General features: G+C 40.9%; 1 protein-coding gene across 4 annotated transcripts in view; it reads left to right on the plus strand.

The window, feature by feature from the left end:
• Positions 1-12,770, plus strand: part of LOC139749835 (allatostatin-A receptor-like) — a 321,402-nt gene extending 308,632 nt beyond the window's left edge. For all 4 annotated transcript variants that reach the window (XM_071664140.1, XM_071664139.1, XM_071664143.1 and 1 more), the window contains 7 exons: positions 571-1,941; positions 3,896-4,053; positions 6,264-6,472; positions 7,127-7,296; positions 7,672-7,869; positions 8,315-8,454; positions 8,801-12,770. In XM_071664140.1, the coding sequence (XP_071520241.1) occupies positions 1,783-1,941; positions 3,896-4,053; positions 6,264-6,472; positions 7,127-7,296; positions 7,672-7,869; positions 8,315-8,454; positions 8,801-9,161 (1,395 nt within the window). In that variant the 5' untranslated portion in view covers positions 571-1,782 and the 3' untranslated portion in view covers positions 9,162-12,770. The remainder of the gene's footprint in view (positions 1-570; positions 1,942-3,895; positions 4,054-6,263; positions 6,473-7,126; positions 7,297-7,671; positions 7,870-8,314; positions 8,455-8,800) is intronic.
• Positions 12,771-22,334: the final 9,564 nt, after the last annotated feature.

Consider the following 22,334-nt stretch of genomic DNA (forward strand, 5'->3'; position numbering starts at 1 on the left):
AGCACTTGACAACAAGCAACTTACACAACGCGTTCTTTGTAATCATAAACCTACCAGCGGTGAGCGCTACGTGCTGGCTGTGCCATTTTGCAAAATTTCGTCGTCGTCCTAAGAACTTCCTCTCTACCTATATCTCTCTTTCCTAAGTCTGTGCTGCTTTCAGTAGCAGGGAAATGTAGATTCCTTTAGAGTAAAATGCTTTCTGACGAGTCTATACTTCCAGTGATACAGCTTAGAAAAAGTAACTTTTCAATTCGTGGTGTAACCTCAAGCAAGTGGAGTCCGGTAACACACACACACGCATATGTGTGTGTGTGTGTGTAAAGTCATCTAAGCACTTTCATATTGTATTCATCTTTGTTCTTTGATCCTATATGTAATCACTTGCTAATTAAACCTTGCTAATTAGAAGTATTTGGGTTGAGAGTGAGGCTTAATGCTTACTTCAAGTCCATCAATAGTAAACTCAAGTCTAATTCAAAGTACATTCAGGTCTATTTTTCCCCTAATAAGTGGAATGGTGAGTAAGTTGTGGTTAATTACATCAAGGACGTATTGTTTGTCTTCCAGCGTGAAGCTGGTGTTCCTGGGTGACACGCAGACGCCTGTCGGTGCCCCGGAGACCCCATCACTTGTGGATGTTAGTAGCTGAGGCGCCCGGCAACACCCTCGACGCACCAGTGCACACACCACGGTTCCACGGTTCACCTCTAAGGCGTCAGAAAGCGTTCATAAGAAACCCAAGCACGTGACAGCTTGCGGGTGAGCTGTTAGCTGGGGCATCAAGAGCTCTCACAGCGATCGAGTGCATCAGAGCTTTGAGGGGGAAAGCCGGAAAGTCAGGTAGTCTCCATGAAGCACCAGCTGGCCATAGCTTGAGGATAGGACACCATACGGAGCGTCAGGGGAACCTATAGGGAACACAAGGACTTTACAGCTTATGAGTTAGGACATCAAGGGGAGGAGTCACCAGGGAGCTTTAACACACCGAAGCTCAAGTGTGAGCCGTCGTCAGATGGAGCTTCAAGGAGCTTCAGCAGGTCACCAACACACTGAAGCTCCGTAGGTCCATCAGCTTCTTTCTATAGATCACAGTAAAACGTTTAGACTGACGAACCACAAGGAAGTGAGGGAGAGCTTGTGGCAGCATTATGACCAGTGGGTCTGATATAGTACACTCTGCTCCATTCAGAATGAAGGAAAGCTTTAAGGAAAATCTGTCGTTGTTGCGTAAATTTACGTAGTGTGTTATGAGAAAACATTCTTCGTAGGACTGAGAAAAAAAACTCGGAAAATTTAAAGGGAAGAAAAACTTGATTTAATAGCAATGTTAGTGTATTACGGACATTGTCTACAACTCTCTCGGTAATATGTTTACTCTCACACCAGATCAAGAGTCAGGTAAATTGCCAAATTTCGCTCCGTCGTCTCAGAAAGCCCTTCCCTAAAATAGCAAATGGAAAAAGTCAAATGTAAAAGAAAAAAAAGAAAATCTACAATACACATATGTATTTAGAATATCATTATCAGTAAAGATAACAGTTGTTATGACCTGATAAGATTCACATCGAAATACAGGAAGTAGAGAATGTTTCTGTTCTTCCATTAAGACTTATAACCTGGCACGAGATAAGCCTGAGGAGAAAATATATTCCAGCAGAGACATTGGTGACATTCTGCTGGTAGTAGATGTGGTGGTAAGCACCAAGTGTGCGTCGAACGGGTCGGTGAGAGCGGGAGTATAAAGCAAAACAGAATCCGTGTCGCAGTGAACGGTGAAGGATGGACGACATGGGAGACATGGATTTCGAGGGGTCGGGAGCAGACCTCGACGAGGAGAGTGGCATCGAACCCTTCCTCTCCTTCCTCCCGCCCTACATCCTCTGCAACTCCACCAACTACACCAAGTTGCCGCTCTGCAACAACAACAAGACCGTGGAGGTGAGCATATCTCATCTGTTCTCCACTCTGTATTCTCTCTCTCTCTCTCACTCTCTCTCTCTCTCTCTCTCTCTCTCTCTCTCTCTCTCTCTCTCTCTCTCTCTCTCTCTCTCTCTCTCTCTCTCTCTCTCTCTCTCTCTCTCTCTCTCTCGCTATCTTTCTATCTATGTGTGTGTGTGTGTGTGTGTGTGTGTGTGTGTGTATGAATAGAGAGAGAGAGGGAGAGAGAGAGAGAGAGAGAGAGAGAGAGAGAGAGAGAGAGAGAGAGAGAGAGAGAGAGAGAGAGAGAGATTAAAAAGGTGTTCATTATTTCAGAATGTTTTCAGTGAATGGAGCGGCAATAACATTCAGGTTGACCAATGTGTGCTTTTGATTCGTCAACCAGTCCACCATCACTAATGGCTGGTGACGTGCTGAAAGCTAGTACATAAAAACAATCCGGAAAGTATTTTTATTCTCTTTTTTTTTCCCCCTAGACCTTCAGCTCGGTCACTGATTATTGTTTATATACCCTGATAAATAGATTTCTTTTTCAAACCTTAAGTTTAAGGTCCATATGAGGGAGCAGCCATTTCCCCGCATCATCTACCAAATTTATTGATAGCTGTACAGCGATGCAAGAGGGATGAAATGGTCATATGAGAGATATCTGTTCACAGTAGAATCCTGAAGCGATACATCTATCTAGGTGCCTCAACTGTAACAGTATACATATAACTAGCAGTCACATTAGGTCTAACTCTGCTGTATTCTCCTTTTTCTTTTCTTTTTTTTAGTAAGTTCTCAGCCTCTGAAAACTTAAAGTTTTCAGCATTTTTCTTAAAGAACTAATAAGTTTATAGGTATTCGCCAGGATGTCATTCTTGAAAAAAAAAATCAAAGTATAGTTTTACCATATTGGATCACGTTCTTGCAGATAATATTCGTTTCACTACATCTGATGACGGCATTTTGATGACTGTTTTTCATCTATAAAGTTTGTTGTACACAATCGTCGTCTTCTTAGAATGCGAAAATATGGCTAAGAAATTCGTCAGCATTGACATGTCGCATGATTTGTTGAGCAAAAGCAGTGTCATTTCTGTAATTAAAACTGCCTTTTCTTGAACAAGTGTTGTCCCGTGTCATCCACATAGAACCAAATCTGTCTGGGTAAACCCATAGCTAGGTTAAGACAGTGGTAGCCTGTCTACCTTCAAGATAGATTAACTCGTTATTAGAACGAGCAATATATTCAACGTTTTCTCTTTTCATGAACTACTTCCTGTGTTTCATTTCTTTTTCTTTAAGAACCCTCAAAATATAACTGAATCTTAGAATGACTGGATTCACAGGGGCTTAAGTGAGGGATAAACAGATAGGAATGAATAGGAGTTTCTTATGCCGACATCATATTCATGAACAAACTGAAACATAAAAAAGTAATGAAACTGGAAAAAAAAGAATAATAATACTATCGCCGATTTTGAAGTTCATAAGAATCTTAGATTAATGAAACTGGATGATATACTGAGTGTGATAAAAGCACACCAAACGGGTGTATACCTTGAAGAGGCATATCATTATTCTGCAAATAGGAAGAACTCTTAAGACCACATATATATGTGTGTGTGTATGTTTTGTTTTCGTAAGGATGTGGCAAGATTTTGAGGAAGTCAGAGGGAAGATAAATTGAAAAATGAATGAAGAATACCTGTGAGTGAAAGGTGGTAATGCTAATGCAAGCTATATAGACACGCTCGTAATATGGGAATCGGCAGAAGTATGGAATTTGGTACTGGAATGTCATATTAAACAAGGTTGCGATATGGATCAAAGCTTAGCTTGAAAGGAGAGAAGTTTCTAGATATCTGCGTATGAAAGGGCTGGATCTAATTGTGTCTTCTGAGTGAGAAGAGAAAGCAGAGAGGGAGTATGATTTACCACTTGGTCTCAGCCAAACATTACCCTTCAGGAAAACACGGCCTTCGAGTACGCCATCATTGTCGCCATCGTCGTGCCGATCATCTTCGGCATCATCGTCCTGGTGGGGCTCTTCGGCAACACGCTGGTCGTCATCGTCATCATTGCCAACAAGCAGATGAGATCGACCACCAATTATCTTATCTTCAGGTGGGTGTTAGAAGACTCATATTGTCAGAACCCAAACTCCTCGGCGTAGCCAGTGTGCGTTACTTACCCCGAACGAGTTATCAAAACAAATCCTTGTTAGGTGAACGGATTGACCAACTGACTCAAATCTAAAGTTTGACGGTGAATGTTGAGTATAGTTACCTGTTCACAATGGATCGACTTGAGAGGTGCCACATGATCATGTCTCGAGCTGGAAAACACAGGACTCAGAGGCGAGACTCATAACCAATTTATCACAACGTTCCATTCTTGGTAGTAAACGTAGTTCAGTAACTTACTGTATTCATGTATCCTCTCTAATCAGAATATGTTCACATGAGGCATAATGTATCTGTGGTATGAATTTGTTTAGTGGTGGAGTTTAAGTGGATTTAATTATGTAAGATAAGCTGATCCTTATTGTGGAGAAGAATGAGTGTTTCAATCATTTTGCTCGGAATATTCACAGTTAATCGATCTCACTGCCCTTTAGTGAAATATCATATTCGACATATTAACATATAACTTTTTCAATTAAGTAAACATACGATATACCGATTAGCAATTGATTAAGTAGGATGATCAATCATGATGAATGCTGGATGACAAGTCAGAGACAAATTGCTAATTCGTCTTCACTGTCTTACTAAAAGGATCGGATTAATCCTAGAATCAATCAAAACAAGAATTACAATTCAGCAATCACGATTCACAAGTAATGATCATGAAAAGACAGTGGCACTCCGGCAGTGTAGGGTTAGTAGTGATGAGAGGAGCGAGTGGAGATTCAGGTCTTGATTATGAGACTTGTACTGTGACAGTCAAGATTCAATAGGGATGAGAACAATGGTTACAACAACAGTCAGGAACTGATGATTAAGAGAGCAGGTTAGTGACCGGAAAAAAAGATAGACTTTTTAATAGTCAAAGTCTTACTTAACTCTGATGATGACTGGATTTCAGCATGTCAAGAGTTACTGGACCAGAGTACTTGATAGGATATACCTAGCGATGACTGAATACTGGATAGGAAGGAGTTAGCGACGATGAGGGCATCACTGACACAGGCAAGACTTTATGACGATGAGATAAACAAATCCGCAATCAGGAAAAGATGATAATCAAAACATTAGTACAATAGTCAGGGGTAAATCGTGTCAGAGAAGTATTTCAACAGTACAAGGTTATGACTAATAAGAACATAGCGGCAATGAAGGGTTAGTAGTGTTAAGAACACACCCTGACAACATCCAAGAGGTAGAACTAATTAAAGGCAGAGAGAACTTAATGACAATTACGAGTTGGCGATATTGGGACAGTAATAACGTACTCAGGTCTTCGTAATAATGAGCACAGCACAACAGGAGCGCAATGAAATAAAACAATGGTAGTTATGGTAGGGATGGTGACAGCATTTGATAGCCTTCGTTAGACAGCAGTTTAGGAAGAGAGCATCTCCTTTTAATAGTTAGTGGTTGAATATGTTAGGAAACCATTTCGTCACTCATGAATTGACAAATAATCGCCTCATTTTCAAGTTCATAAAGATATGTTATATAGCAATTTATTTCTTTATTTTTCTCTCAGTACTTCGACAGTTTACTACCTTTTATCAATCATCCAGTCATTATGTATGCTGATGAATTCTCCTTACCTAATCATCTTCAGGGTCACGTTGTTTTCCTTTTTCTCTTTTCCCACTTGAGCTTCATCAACTATTCTATCCGTCTCATCTCATACGTACGTGTTCAGGAATCCTTTCTTCTATACATCATTTACCATTACCAGCATTTTGACTCAGAAATTCCTCCAACCATGATGTTATAAGAGGCCTGAAGCATCGAAGTTACTTAATATTCCTTGCCCCTCCTTCTATTTTTCTGCGTTAAACATCGTTATTTTCTCTGTGTTATTCTTTGTTACACTCTTCAGCAGGTCATATATTTCCTTTCTCCTTCGCCTGGCTCGCTCGTCCTCATTTCATGTTTTCCCACCTCTTCCTTAGGATCTAAAGCATCGGCTTCAAATACGCTTTAATTCCCTTGTAACTCTGTCTTCAACTTTCGACTCCGACTTTTATTGCCAACTTTCGACTTTTAACTTCTTAATTTGACTTTCGCTATTGACTTCTTGACTTTCTCTCACTGGCATCTTCAGTATGAGTTTCCTGCTGGGGAAAACTGCAAAAGTCTGTGTGGTGTGCCTTTCAGCCTGGCGATGGCGGACCTGCTCTTCATCGTGTTCTGTGTGCCCTTCACCGCCTCCGACTACATCCTGCCGTCCTGGCCGTTCGGAAGCATCTGGTGCCAGACTGTGCAGTACCTCACCTACGTCACCGCCTACGCCTCCGTCTACACCCTTCTCCTCCTCTCGTTCGATAGGTTCCTGGCAGTGGTGCATCCAATCGCTGCCTTAACTAGTGAGTCGAGCAGAGAGTGACAAGCGTTGGTTGACGTTAGGAGAGTAAGTGATTTCGGTAATGATAAGTGAGTATAGTTTGGATGCTGTCCAGTGAGTCATATGGAGACTGACAGTGATCAGTGTGGATACTGACAAGTGTGTCATGTGACTGTTGACTAATCAACAGTTGTGTGCGCAGGTCAACGAGCCCCACGGATGCTGATTGTTGAGTAGGTTGAACACAGTGGTAAGTGATGCCGATGCTAAGCACTGACTAGACTTAAAGGCGAATAGTGAGAAGTGAGGATGTTGACACTGACTACTGACGTTTTAGTGAACATACCAAAATTTGGTGTCTTACAATTCTATTTGGATTTACTAGTGAACTGAAAGCTTAGATATTGACTGTTTACATGACACTAGAATATGGAATTACAGTCTGGGTATCTGAAATCCAGGAATATGTTATCGACGTAACATTTATAGAGGAATCATTTCAACTGAAGAAGACAAAGCTTTCATCCAATTAACTTTCATATAACGCTAAAATTGCATCGGCCAACACCGTACAGATAAGACCAACTGAAAATCGTAGAACAGTATACAAGATCTTGTTTGAGTCTCAGAGCATAACACAGTCGTACCCTCATCCGTTCCTCCCTCCCTCCTCCAGTTCGCACGGAGAGGAACGCCCTATACGCCATCACCTGCAGTTGGATCCTCATCCTGACTTCGTGCATCCCGCTCTACCTCTGCCATGGCATCAAGAAGCAGAACTTCGAGGGAGAGGTGTACTTCCAGTGCGCATTCCTGGACGAGGAGTACAACCATATGGCCTTTCACGTAAGTAACCCTATGAGTGCGTTTTCCTCCTTGTGTGATTAGCAACTATGCTTCGTTTCCAACATCAATTCTATAATTAACGCAACTGTACCAGTGTGAATATCATACCATCATTATTGCCGTTAGTATTCGTCGTCAATTACCAGCATCGTTGTCACAATCATCACCATCACATCTCTCATCATCATCACCAATCACCAAGTTTGTACCATAGTCATGTCTCATCACTTGCGAAGGTGATAGTGATTCTGTTTTAACCATAGTCATGCTTCATCATCTACCATGTTCGTCATGCCGCTGACGGAGGTGATAGTGATGCTGTTTCACCAACCTCACATGACCATCATCGACACCAGCACTCGCAATGTTCCACAGATCGGCTTCATCACCACCATGTACTTCGTGCCGCTGACGGTGATCGTGGTGCTGTACCTGATGATCCTTAACCGCCTGTGGTACGGCGTGGTGCCCGGGGGCAGCCGCAGTGCTGAGAGCATCCGAGGGAAGAAGCGAGTGACAAGGATGGTCGTCATCGTCGTGGTCACCTTCATCGTCTGTTGGTTCCCCATTCAGGTGAGTCTTGTCTTGCACGTTGTGTTAGGGGGAGGGTATCCTAGAGGGATGTGTCTCGTGTGGTGTCATTCAAGATGTGTGGCTTACGAAGATGTTAATGTTCCTATTATCAATGCAATTTCCGTTGCAAAGGTAAGTTAGACGTTACAGGAGACATATGATTACTGTATTACGACCATATCTACCTGCGACCCGACTTACTTGTGATCAACACGGGAAGACAGGGATGAATTTCTCATAGCGACAAGTGTATCATTTCTCCCCATTTGATACCCTGGCCTTTAAAACGCACCTGTCACCATAATATTTACATTTCTCACGCACTGCAGCGAATCACACCACCTCCAGCACATTTCTGAGCTATGAACTAAATTATTTCATTATAACACCATGCAAATTCGGGAGTCAGTAAGACACTATTCTCTTTCTCATTTATCCTTGACAGCTTGTTTTGTTGCTCAAGTCTCTGGGTCTGTACGAGATGACGACCTTCAGGATCATCACGCAGATAGCGGCGCAGGTCCTGGCCTACATCAACTCCTGCGTCAACCCCATCCTGTATGCGTTCCTCTCCGACCCCTTCAGGTTGGTGCTATACCCAAACACACTGTACGTGATGAGGCAAACACTGTGCAGTGTGAGGGAGAGAGGGACAGACAGAGAAAACAGTTCTTGCATTATTTTTTTTTCCTTGTAAGAGATATGTTCTTCTAGGAAGTACAGCAAGGATAAGCAGCAGCAAAATCTTAGTAAACCACATCCATTTCCATGCTTGTTTACCGAAGTTAACAAGAACAATAAGGTCGTATATTAGATGGACATTGGATAGCAAACATCAGTTATTGTTCTTCAATCCCAGAAGAATAAATCTCAGCTAACATACCTCAGAGGCGAGAAATACTTAAGCGTATTTTGGCTTTTCCTCTTTCAGAAAGGCGTTCCGTAAGGTGATATCATGCGACCCCCATCGCCGCGCGACGACCAGCGGTCGGACAGACTTCGAAAAGTCAATGGAGACTCGGCCTCTGAACCCACGGCCGAGCCCACAGTCCATCCCGCTGACCAACAAGGTGACCAGCACCCACCACCTGAGCCCCTCAGCCCAGGTCCTACATCACAACACCACCACGACCACAACCACCAGTTTCACCAACGGAGCCACGAGGGACGACACGCCCAACAACTCCCAGCAGCAGAAGGACAGCTTCGTCAGCAACAAGACGGTGCAGGTCGCCGCCAACTACGGAGGCTTGAGCGACGGCTCCTGCAATTCCCGTGGTCTGTGCGATTAATATCGGTGGCCTCCACCGACAGTATCACGGCCATTGGTCTTCTGTCCTTAAACAGGAATACGAGTCAGCGTTGAAGACTTAACGATAAAAGTGTAATATTAATCTATATCTCACTTGGAGAGCTTTTGGGGGAAGAGTATTTTAAGGAAAGGAGAGGAAAACATGTGACATCTTCCGAGATGCTTGTTAATATGTTTTACTGTCACGGACGGAAAGTGGATGTTACATAAGCATAAAAAAAATATATATATATATATTTTTGTAAATAAAAAAAAGTTTATTAATATGTACACTTATATATAGAGATCAGATAAGCTTTGTAAAGGGTTTGGCAGCGGTGTTTGATGATTGCCAGTGTGGATAGAAGGAACGAGGACAAGGAATCTTGTGCAGTGTCCGTCAGTATGGTGAGCTTGTATTTGTACCTGTATGTGAGTGACTTATATGTAACTGGGTGAATCCTGCAGCGTATACACGTACATCGACATGGCCCCTTAAGAACCCAAGCACGGCATTGGCCTGCTCGCTGCCTTCAATATGTGACACTACATGAAGAGAATGATCGCTTATATTAATTGCTCGATCGCTGTAGGTTACTGAGCCAAAAAAATAATTATGGTTGACATGTATATTTGCTTGTTTGTAAATGAAATGGAATATGCTCAAGAAATACATAATTTTGTGTTCATGATGGATTATGTGGAGGTGCGATGGGCTGATATGCTAATGAGCCCCGCATGTTAGCCCAACTTGACCTCCGATTTGGCCTTGCATGGCAAGCTGACCTGCGATATACGGATCCACCAGACACAGCTTCAATAAGGTTGACTTGATCTTTCCTGTTGATATGAGACTCAACTTTATTGCAGCAGGTTCTAATACTTAGCGCCGGTCAACTTGCCATGCGTTTTGATATGCTGTTCATCTCTGGAAAATAGTGTGGATAATGTCTGTACTCTGCATTGTTATTAAGGCTATTGTTATTCATTTATGCCGTAAGTTCCGGTGACATTGTGATATAGCAAAGGTAATTATTACTATCACTTGTAATAAAGCTTTTTAAACACTATAATGGACATTACCACTCTGGGTCATCAACACCCTTACGCGTCTCTCTTCAAGAGGAAAGACGTCTTGTGGAGGGTGGATTAATATGATCATTAGTCAAGAGCCATTTTCTTTATTGTACATAGATTGATATTATCGCATTTTTGGCAGCAAAGTAGACATAATTTTGTGTATAGGCCACGTTGGCCTCAGGACCGAAGGTGGCGTTTGGAATGCGAGGTGGTTTCCTCCCCCTTGATGATGTGTCTTGCAGAACGTTCACACTCACGCCTCTCACGATACACACACACACACGCGCGGGTCTGTCTAGTGAGATGGGCAGGGATCGACCTTGTCATGGCTGTAGGAGAGAGGGTTATCAGAATGTCGCACCACCTCCGCGTCAGCTACGCAGGTGTCCACAGCGACGCTTAACGTGGTTGCAGGACTCTGAAGAGGCGTTCGGGAGTCAGTCTTGAAAGGGGGTCACAACGCCACTCGTGTGGCTTCAGGACTGAAGGTGTGTGGAGAGAGAAACCCACCCCTCTTCCTCAGTGTAAGTCGTCCTGCGAGACTGTGTGTGAGTGGTTCTCGAAGTTATGGAGTTTGCTCTCGAGTCGTTCTGGCACAGGGGTCGTAATGATCACTCACTACCAGGTGAAGGGGGAAATTAAAAAAAAAAAAGAGGACTATGGCAATATCCAACCACTCCAAAAGGCATCAGGCAGAAGCTCATACTTCTAAAGAACGGTTTTCGTAAAGATATTCCATGAATAACTTCGCACTGAAGTTCATTCAATATTTTTTGGATCTGGGTTTGCGTTTCACGTTGAAAGACAGAGCTTAAATTGTATATTTCGGATTGTGCAAGCGATAAATGAATAAACTTTTTTCATAGAATTTCAGTGAAATAGACGTAAGATATAAGCAGCGTGTCCTTACCACGCTGAGCCATGATTTATATACTATTGCCCATTTCTATATAGTACTCTTAGTTCCAAAGCGGAAGAATCATCACGCGGTATAAGACTTACTTCTGTTGTTGGTAATGCAAGGTGGAAGCCCTTTTTTTTCTCTTCCAGAGCCAGTTCGTTTATACGTACATTCTGACAACTTACGATGAGGTGAGGTCGTTATTTTGTTGATTTCAATCTAGTATAAGTGCAAAAGACATTATCTCCTTCAAGATTAATTATCCTTCTGTTATACTTTTCATTTCAATACACTTTACGAGGACCATCGCAAATAGTCGTTAAGCTAAGGACTCCAAATCATAATGAGTTCATTCGAACATGTAAAAGATTATGACATATATATATAAATATATATATATATATATATATATATATATATATATATATATATATATATATATATATATATATATATATATATATATATATATATATATATATATATATATATATATATATATATATATATATATATATGTGGGAGTTTAACTATGTATGTATAAATATCACATCAATGATGTTTTGTCAAAATACGAAGTTTTCCGTGTATATCATTATCATTGTATGACGCTCGAATCTTATGTGGTTTATAATTCTGTTGTATAAGACGTTGCCAGAGACAGTGGCTACCTTTCACTGCATATCATCCCACAACCCCATAATGGCCTCGGCTGAATTTCCCCCACATAATGTATTTTTTCCCCACCATGCACCAGCCAATTTTATCGCAGATCATCGTAGCCCACAGGCCAAGCATGTCCTTATCCCCCTCTGGGATATATATATTCATTTCTGAATCGCATCAATTTTTCGTCAGACAAAACCAATCTGGTGTGCCTTTTTTTTTTTTTCTTCTTCAGATTCTGAAATTCGTCGGTGCTCTCAAATGATGTGTTATGATGAAGGTACACGGGTCTGCTCTCTATCTTCCTTCTCCATGTTTTCCTGTGGGTACCTCACAGCGGAAGAATCTAACGTCATTCGATATATTTTTTATGAAAGACTTGCTTTGCCAACCCCATTCTACTAGTCCAGACTACCAGATTAATTTCGGTCTCGTAGCCCCCTCACTCTCCCGTCTTAACTAAACAATTCTTGCCAATTTGGGTATATTCTTTCCCCCTTTTTTTTTTCTCTCTCTCTCTCTTATTTCTCGGCTTCCTCTTCATGTCTTTGACAAAACTACAAAGCTCCAAAAGACAGTTGTCTGAACCCAGTGCTTTGAGCCTCACTTTTAACATGGTCCAAAAAATTTATATATATATATATATATATATATATATATATATATATATATATATATATATATATATATATATATATATATTCCTTAATGTCATAATTGTCTTCAATCTCACGGGCTAACCCGTATTTCTCCACAAGTAATTCCATATAAGTTCTTTTCCATTGACAAAGCAACATGTTAGCGTATGTTTTGTTATTATATTTCTAACTTATGCTATTATATACACGTGTAATCTTCAAATAAAGTTAATTTTTCTTTTTGCTTCTGTATTCAGTTGCCTGAAGTTTATTTGGTCCAGCTGTAGCATATGCTTGTCAAAAATAAATGTTGCATGTAAATAAACACTGGTATCATTAATACCCTCTTTAGAGCAAGTTGCGCTTCATGAAGCGCTGCACAATGTACATTGAGCTAGCGATCAAAGGCACAGCGCTGGTGAACGGTATACATCTCTACAGTACCATAATCAGTGCCATGATGAAGAGGAAAGTACGGGTAAGATACTGCCTGTCACCAAACAAAGGCTACCTCGGTATTTTCAACTGTTCTCCTCGAGAAAGTATCATTTTCTTTTTTCTTTCTATTGGAAGTTGAAGTTAAAAGAAGGTGTGATGTCTATGTCTATGAGGTTTCCTGTCCGTGTAGAGATCTGTTGTGATGCCTCCTAACGAAATTTCCTCTTGGCTGTTGTATCACTGGTAGGGTCATGTTGGAAAGTTAAGGTCATTGTGAATGGAGGTACTCCTAAACACACACATACACACACACACACACACACACACACACACACACACACACACACACACACACACACACACACACACACCCATACACAGAATGAGAAAACTTACAAATATACATCCACAGATAAGAAGAGGCACACGCGTACGAGAATACGCAAGCATTATTACATGCACACCATAAGCTGACGGAGAAATACGCAAAGAATACGCAAACACAGATAATCATCAAATAAATGAATTATAGTAAAGAGTAAATCAATCCCAGGACACTGGGGGTTTCTTCTCTCCAAAAGTAAATGTCCAGGATCAACGATGACGTAGAAAAATAACAAGAAGAACACGTCAGATTACTTGCTTATGAACCATAATACCTGTACTTGCCTCAGACCACAAAATATATCATTGTGGAGTTTACATGATGCCATTAGAGGGTATAATCCACGAAGGACATAGTTAATTTTCTTTTCCCTTAACGAAAAACATCTCATTTGGTGTTGATACCACTTTGCATAGAGACTGAATATGCTTCAGCCATCATTTGCATTTATCGATCTAATGTGATATAAGCTACGTACTCATTAAGATTCCCAACAACTTTTCCTTTCATGGCTCATGGGCAAAATTGACGTAACTGTCCTCTCTTCATTCCGTCTCTCTCTTTCGCTTCTACTCTTACACATATCCGCTCTACGCCTCACCTCTTCTTCTTCGTCTTCTTCTTCTTCTTCTTCTTCTTCTTCTTCTTCTTCTTCTTCTTCTGATAAAGATACAGAGGATACTTTGTAAGAGGTACACAATAGAAGGACAGAGCACGTAGACACGACACGCCGCTTGATAGCATCTACTCCAGATAGATCACTTCCTCAAAACGTATCTGAGTAAAGCGGGCACCAAAGCACTGCAGTAATGCCACCTCACAAACCTTCAGTATACGTGATGGGAACGTCTGAGAGGTGAGCATAAATTTAAGAGATCTCGGTTGGATGAACAGAAGACCAAACATATGAGTATTTTGCATAGGTAAAGTACTCTGTGATTGGAAAAAGACACATGAAGGTATATCAGACTCTCTCTCTCTCTCTCTCTCTCTCTCTCTCTCTCTCTCTCTCTCTCTCTCTCTCTCTCTCTCTCTCTCTCTCTCTCTCTCTCTCTCTCTCTCTCTCTCTCTCTCTCTCTCTCTCTCTCTCTCTCTCTCTCTTCTCATCTATCCACCTATCTCACTCCTTCGTTCAAGCCTCACTCACCACCATGCACGAATCCTCATGAGGCGCGTTTGGGATTATTAGCCACCTGTTAACGCTCAAATAAAAAAAAGAAAAATAAAACAGGCTCACAGTTTCCTCATGAGAGTGCTGGGGAAAATTAACGACCGCCACACAGACTATGAATATGGAAATCAGGTGCGTGAAACTCGAGTGATGAAAGAAGTGCTAATAAGAGTCGACTGGATATTTCAACTCTGATTACCATCTCTCATAATCTGATTTGGAAACCCTGAACACCAAGGGATGATAGAAGGCTTTTCAGGCTTATCTATACTATGCAGAAATAGACTCTCAATGTGAATGATCTTATAACCTCTTAGGCTATCGCACACCTTCTTTTTCTTCTTCCATGCCAAGAGATACTGCCAATGGACGTTCAAATGACTGTTGGCTGTTACAGGATTTTGCAGCCTTGGGAAGTAACAGTGTTTGATCCGATAGGGAATCTAATGTTGCTGCTATGATAAGTAGATACATTGTCTATCTTGTGGTCATTTTGGTCTATAAACACTTTTGGGTCTTTTATACTATGTGAATGGGCTGGTCAACGTATCTTGGTATGGAGAAATCATTTCTTCTCCCCTCTGTTGTGGTATATGCCATCAGAACAGCCATTTTGATATGGGTTTATTGCGAGGCTTTAGCAGGGTTTCCCTGCGGTGGGGTTGTGAGGACTTGAGAGAAGGGTTGGTTTGACTGGACCTTGTTGGCTAGCCTTCACCAGGTCCCAGTGTATTGTTTTGTCTTTTGTATAATGGTCGCCGTCTGGGTTGAGCCATGAACAAACACTAGTGGAGGTGTAGGTCATTGGAGAGAAATATCTTACAGTAGCTAAGTAGGTTCATATTAATGAGAGTTTGAGAAGCCATCTTTGCATAACCACAAGTAACCCATGGGGCAGATCACCCCAGTCATTCATAGGACATGATTGTCATTCACGAGGGTGGACATACTTGACACATTCCTATGCATGAGTTAACTGCTTCAGTAGCTACCTCTTTAAAACGGTCCAAGCACTCTCACAATGAAGACTAGTGAATCAAGGGAAGTACTTCTTTACGAATCGACAAGAAATATCCTTCCTGTGTCCGAGGGACTCTCCAATGTATATTGAATTGGTCTAGGGTAATCCCAAGTGAATGGCTGTAATGGTCCAGGGGACACATCATAGCTTGATAGTTATGAGCGCATGTATGACTGTCATGAGTGCATGCATGATTGCCATGAGTGGGGTAGATCTTTCTTATAATCAGTGCGCTACTGTCATGGTTCCAGTTGCATTTCCGTTCTGTAGCCAGTACCTCACCAGTTCACGACTGTCATGGCCTAGGTATACATCCCTCATACTTACGATGTAATTTCCAGTACACAATTGTCGGGATGAAATGGGAATATCCTTCCTACAGTTGAGCCATTCGGCAGTCATGAGCAAGGCAGTCATGGTCTACAAGGCTTCTCCTCCCTACATCCTGGACACTACGAGCTTGTAATGGTCCAGGGAGCACAAGTTCCTCAAAAACCCCAACCACTCCCCAGGTCATGAGTCTCCTCCAGGTCCGCGGACTACATCCTCACCCTTGCCTGGTCACTACCCGCTGCATGAATGCTAAACTCCATATGGCATATTCTCCTTACGACTGAAGCTCCCCTCAGCGCATGCATGAATGCCTTAATTCATGGACATCACCTTCCTTCCAGTCTAGACACTCGTTAGCCAGTATTTGTCATAGTACAGTGGGCATATCCTCCATACAGCCTCGAGTCTGTTATGACCCAAGGATCATATCCCTTTTATACTGGTACTCCTCATGCATTGGGCACTTCAGTAATGACCTTTTTATGTAAGCACTCATGGTAATGCTCCTGAAAATGTTCTTGCTTCCATTCCATATCATCATAGGACCGGTTTCTTGTTTCTTATGAGAATCCGAAAAGACCAAGTTACCGCTATAAATGATTTCCCAAGGAAATATGGAACAGTAAGCAAACCTAAGCACCATTTCCCTAACTCGTAACTGTTGCTTCAGGAAAACAATTCGCTAAGAAGGTTTCGTTCCGATGTTTTCTCTCCCGTTGCTTGCCTCTGAGGTGAAAGTCACTTTCTTCAGTATCATTCGCTAACAGTGCACGATCCATATGGGCGATCATATCTCTGGAGTCCGGCAGCTCAAGGTACATATTACATATTGAATTACTTTCATTATATTACTGGTTATTCTGCTTTGGAACGCCTGCTTCTGTTACAGATATATGAAATGTCCTAGAGGTGCGATCGCTCCATGCTTTCTCGGCACAAGAATTGCTGTTTCCAACATAACCTTATCAGAGGATTTCTTCCTAGAAAAGACGTTGGCAGGGTACTCCTGCTCCAGAGAGAGAGAGAGAGAGAGAGAGAGAGAGAGAGAGTATAATGATATGGAAATTTTGCAGAAAAGCTAGAATGAAGAACACAATCTTATCTCCAAGTTAGCTGGGTCCTTTGGGTGGAGGAGACGTGAATCTGAACAGAAAAAAACAATTGCTTTACTTCGCATGATACTCTCATTCTTTAAAAAGTCTTATTTTCCTTAAGATTAATACCATTTTTGCATCTGTTCAGCCGCGATTCAAATGTACTGATAATGTCCCGCTACGACAATATCTCTTGGTAGGGTAATCCAGTTTTCTGTAATCTTACACCTGAAAAGAGAACTTTTTGTGTTTATGTTGGTGATACGTCTCTCTTAGTCTATAGTTTCGTACCGTTATTATTGGTCATTGTAACCCTATCTAACGTACTTAAATTGACTTTTCCGTTCTTATCAGTATTGTATCTCTTTGTCTTTAGCTTCGCACCGTTATTATTGGTATTCGCCCTCTATCTAGCATACGTAAATTGACATAAGTTATGTGATCAAAATGAAGTATCATTTTCAAAACTTGTATTAGACTTATTTAGAGGTTCTGCTTTATAGAACCAGATATGAACAGCTTATTGCAATTGAAGTCTGTCTGTCTAGGACGTTTTAAAGTACGATTAATATGTCTTTTGCTTTACATATCATGTTTCTAGCATACTACTCACTATCAATCTTGCAGTTAGCATAATAGATGTATTATGGTCATTAACAATTATCATCCTTAATTCTAGCTTTTCCTCACTCCTCTAATGATTACTTTAACGAGCATTTCATACTCTATTTTGATCACCTACTTGAATGAACTTGTTTTTCATCTACACTGAAGGCCATTTGCCGTACCGCATCAATTTGTCCAATTACACTGAATCAGAAAGATGTCTTTAATTGATGGGCTTCATCTCATTTCGTATCGTCGGCGAACATTCAAATCCTTTTGTTTCCTAAGAGTCTCATCAGTCGGTGGTAGACCAACTGTCCCATCCACCTACATATGTGAGTATCACATAGGCTTTACAAGGAAGTTTCATTCTCTTCATACCCTTACTCTCTCTCTCTCTCTCTCTCTCTCTCTCTCTCTCTCTCTCTCTCTCTCTCTCTCTCTCTCTCTCTCTCTCTCTCTCTCTCTCTCCTTTATCCAAATCAAATGCCGGAAACAGCCCTCAGCACGTATGGTATACAGAAATGCAGTATATTTCAGATCAAAATACATTTTCCAGCAGGTTAACGCGTATGGAAGAGCTTGCTCATTATCTAGATACCTCCGTTAAAGCTTCGTGTAATTGCACTACTGAGAACAGACCGAAAAACGTGGGTGACCATGACCTCACCCCTGGCGGGAGTTGCCAGTTAAAGTTCTCATAGGTTTTCTCATCGGCTGGTAAGTCATAGACGACAATTACATTACGTCGTAAAGTTTCCTAATTAATCTTCATCCCGACCTTGATGACGTCCACCCCTGCCACACAACATCTCTCACACATCTAATAACTATTACTTTTTGTCTCTAAATAATCCTATTGAAGATAGATATATATATCTAGGCTTCCTGTTGTTTTAGCTCGTGGTTACAAAATCATTCATTACTTTTTTTTTTTGCTAAAACTTCAACGGGTTTGACTCTATAGTATAGAGACAAAAAAAGAAAGTAAAAGAATTCCATCTTCCTCCATACCAGTGACACAGACGTTGATTTTTCAGCATCACTGTTCGTGTACCTTGTGATCACTGTTGACAACATTAGACATTTTTGCAGAGGATTGAACGTGATATTTTATGCATCACATTCCACTCCTCTTGGTGTATGTGAGAAGTGTCGTTTATATTCTAGCAGTTTCCCCTAATTCGTGCAAACACATTTCTTTTCTCTCTGATCCAAATGATCTAAAAATCACATTTGTTCAGGCTCCGCGAGTGTATCAAAACATGTATTATAAATGCAAGTTTATTTTCTTCTAATAAAATAGTCAATGCATCCGCTGTACGTGAATCCATGAAACGCTATGGTAAGATAATGTTTGTAAAGATATCATCCCAGAGAATATGATGTTCAACGAGTGTGGTGACCTCATGAATGCCATCAAGGAAACAGAGAATCCTTAACTTCAGTGTTAAGTTCTTCAGCAGTAAGTTAGTTTTGTACGTTTCACATAATTCCTATCTTACCGCTTGCCAAATGGATGAAAAGAACTCCACTGCTCGTATCATAATATCTTCTTGCCTCGTCACCTTTCTCTTTTAAGATTATCATCAGTCGTTGGTTTTTTTTTTCTTTTGTAACGCCGAAAGCAAATCATCATTAAGCCAAAATCCTTATGAAAAAAATCAGATTCAGGAAATGTATCTAAAATTATCTGGGATACATATCTGGCGTTTGTTGAACGTAATGGCGATCATTAGCTAATGGTCATTAAAGCCAGAATGTGCACAATTTATCAAAAATATACCAGATAAAAAAAAAAAACGGGATTTGATGATATATTTTTCGTGTGTTGATATCAATGATGATCATATGGTAAAAGTCATTAAATTATAATTCATACCATGTGTCAGAAAGACGGAATGACCCCCCCCCCAAAAAAAAAAAGAAACTGGTATTTGATTATATGTTTCAGTGTATGTTGCTCTATATGTAGATTGTCAGTGGTTAAATGTCCATGAAGTACAATGCGTAATGCACGTCAGGCAAGGTACGAAAATCATTATTTTTTTAATGATTAATTCCCTTTCTTTTTGTCATCTTAATCTCTATTTCTCTGAAAGCCAATAACTTCCCATTTATCTAAAAGTCTGCAATTATCGTTGATTTCTATATCTATATTTTCTTTTTTGTTTCCAAATCCAAACTAAAGTGTGAAATCTCACAAATATATACTTTTGATGAGGTTGATGAAGGGGGGTGGTGGTTGGTGATTTCACCCCGTCACACATAAGGTTTACGCCAGTATTGGCAGCACAAAGGAGACAACATCTGCTTATGGTAATATCTCCTCGCTGGAGGTGTCTCTGCCTCACGTCCGCTGCCACGAACAAGAAGAATGATCACCTACCGTGCTTTGCTCCCAGTAGGGAGCTGAAGGGTTGGGGTTACATTGTAAAGTCGTCCTCCAACCCACTCCTCCCAACGATGGATAATTCTGAACCAAAAGTCTCGATGGTCTTTTTAATTACTTGATTAATTAAAAGTCTGGATGGTCTTCTCAACGCCTGATTAAGCGGAAACACACTAAGTTCCTGAGAACTTTTCCTCCAAAGTGGAAGATTCTACGGAGGAGGAGTTCAATGGTTTACCGGGTTCCCCCCTCACCTCTCTCTCTCTCTCTCTCTCTCTCTCTCTCTCTCTCTCTCTCTCTCTCTCTCTCTCTCTCTCTCTCTCTCTCTCTCTCGTCCGCTACTGTCGAATTTCAATGGCAATTTTAGGCCCCGTACAAATTTTCTTTTCACTCAACTTTCTCTTGTAACTTTTTGTTTACCCGAATTAATTTCTTTTCGTCTTTTCGTTGATTGTGTGAGGTAGTTACTCTGATTACTAGGAACGTAGAGGGGAAACGTGCTGTAGATGAGAACTATGTATTCAAAATATTATCTTTCTGATCGTTTCTTCAGCAAACAACCCTCTCCTTCTAATTGTTATTTTTCCTCTAATTTTTTTTTGTAAGAACATGGACAACCTTATTCGCTCGTTGAAAATTAAACCTTTAAGGAATTTCATATCATCATAAATATCCAGTGTACTTCGATATATATGTGCTCATGTTAGTCAACCATACACCCTATTCTCTTCCTTTTTCTTGTTGTTCTTTGCACGAACGTATCATTACATGACCACATCCTCGCAGCGTTACAGAAACGTATTGATTTCCATCTTCACCACCAACAAATGGCAACTACAACAGCTGCTATGCCACTACATCATCTCCAGATCATTTCACTCCAACATCATTCACGACAACATCAGCACCACATACGACTATCCTACTCAGTGTCACCATATGTACATCGTCAACAATAACATCACCAATGAGGTTCCAAAGACCATAGCATCACATCAACACATGACATCCCCCCACTTACTCCTCTCTCAATATCATCCTCTCAAATCTTCATCAGCCAAACATCAAACCTGACGTACCAGCGCTGGCCTCCGCATCTACCACCACGTAATTATCCCCGACATCATTAATACAGACATGATTACCTAACGCTTCTGCCAATTTGCCACATAATCACGAACCCAGTGTTACTCCCAGGGCTTCCTGAGCGCAAAATTAAACCAAGCATCTCCAAAACAGAAGAACAGCAAACACTCCAACACAGAACAAAACCAGAGATCACCAACACAGTAAAACTAAGCATCACCAGCACAGAATATAAACCCAAGCATCCTTGAGTAAAGCCAAACATCCCCAACATAGAATAGAACCACACATCCCCAACATAGAAGAAGAAAAAAATCACCGAAACAAAACACAGCAACAAAATAGAATCTCCAGTCTATCAGAAATTACTGGTCTAGCTAATACTGCAGCAGTCTTAAGGGATGTAAACAGGATCCAAACATTTAGGAATATCACACTAATTAATAGCTGAGGCAAGATTATCTTATCACATCAAGAAACTCACTGGTACAGAAGTGTCTGTAGCCTATTAACAACCTGTCAGCGTAGAGAGAGAGACAAGGATCTCGATGTAGGTGAGACCAGTGTTGTCAAGTAGCAAGCTGTTCGAGCTTCTTCCTTCGCCCTGAGCTCCAACAATATATTTTTGGTATGTTCCAAGGTATTGTTGCAGACTTAAAAGTGCTATATCTTCCTTGCTGCAAGGCATTCAGCCTCAGTATATTTTCCTTTACACCTTCAGTTTGCTGCCACGTGTACATTATCACAACTATTTATCTTCCTGTTTCTAGACTATAAATTTCCGCTTCTTTCAGCCTCTCATGGCGGTTCATGCGTTCCGTACCCACGATCTTGCTCGTGAAGCGCTTCTGAACCCTCATTAATGTTATCTTCATTCGTTTTGTTGGTAACACCACCACACAGCAGCATTCAATTTTGCCTCTTATAAATGCGTTAACCATTTTCATCAATAGTTTTCTGTCTCATGCGGAAGTTTCCAGTATCTCACTATGCTTTACATGACTTGATGGGATATGTTCTCAATATGCTCTCTAGTTTCTCGTATATGATAATACCTGGATCTCTTACACCTGTATCTTTATCTATAGCTTACTTTGATGGGCCTATTATATTCTTTGTCACCCTTGTGTTCTTCCTCATTCCATGATTGAATTACTTAGATTCATCTTCGATTGATCTGTATTAAGACTTTTCCTATCTTCTGATCAGCCTCTGATCCAATTATATTCCTTATCCTGTTCTCGTCAGCAGAGCTCTATACAAAGTTGTCTATATCTTCATGTCGACATCTGATGTCATTATCATGACCGAGTATTGAGGCAAACACCACTCTTTATGGTGTCTCAGATTTACCATCATCTCA

The sequence above is a fragment of the Panulirus ornatus genome, chromosome 8 (genome assembly GCF_036320965.1).
Source record: "Panulirus ornatus isolate Po-2019 chromosome 8, ASM3632096v1, whole genome shotgun sequence".
Classification (NCBI taxonomy): Eukaryota; Metazoa; Arthropoda; class Malacostraca; order Decapoda; family Palinuridae; genus Panulirus; species Panulirus ornatus.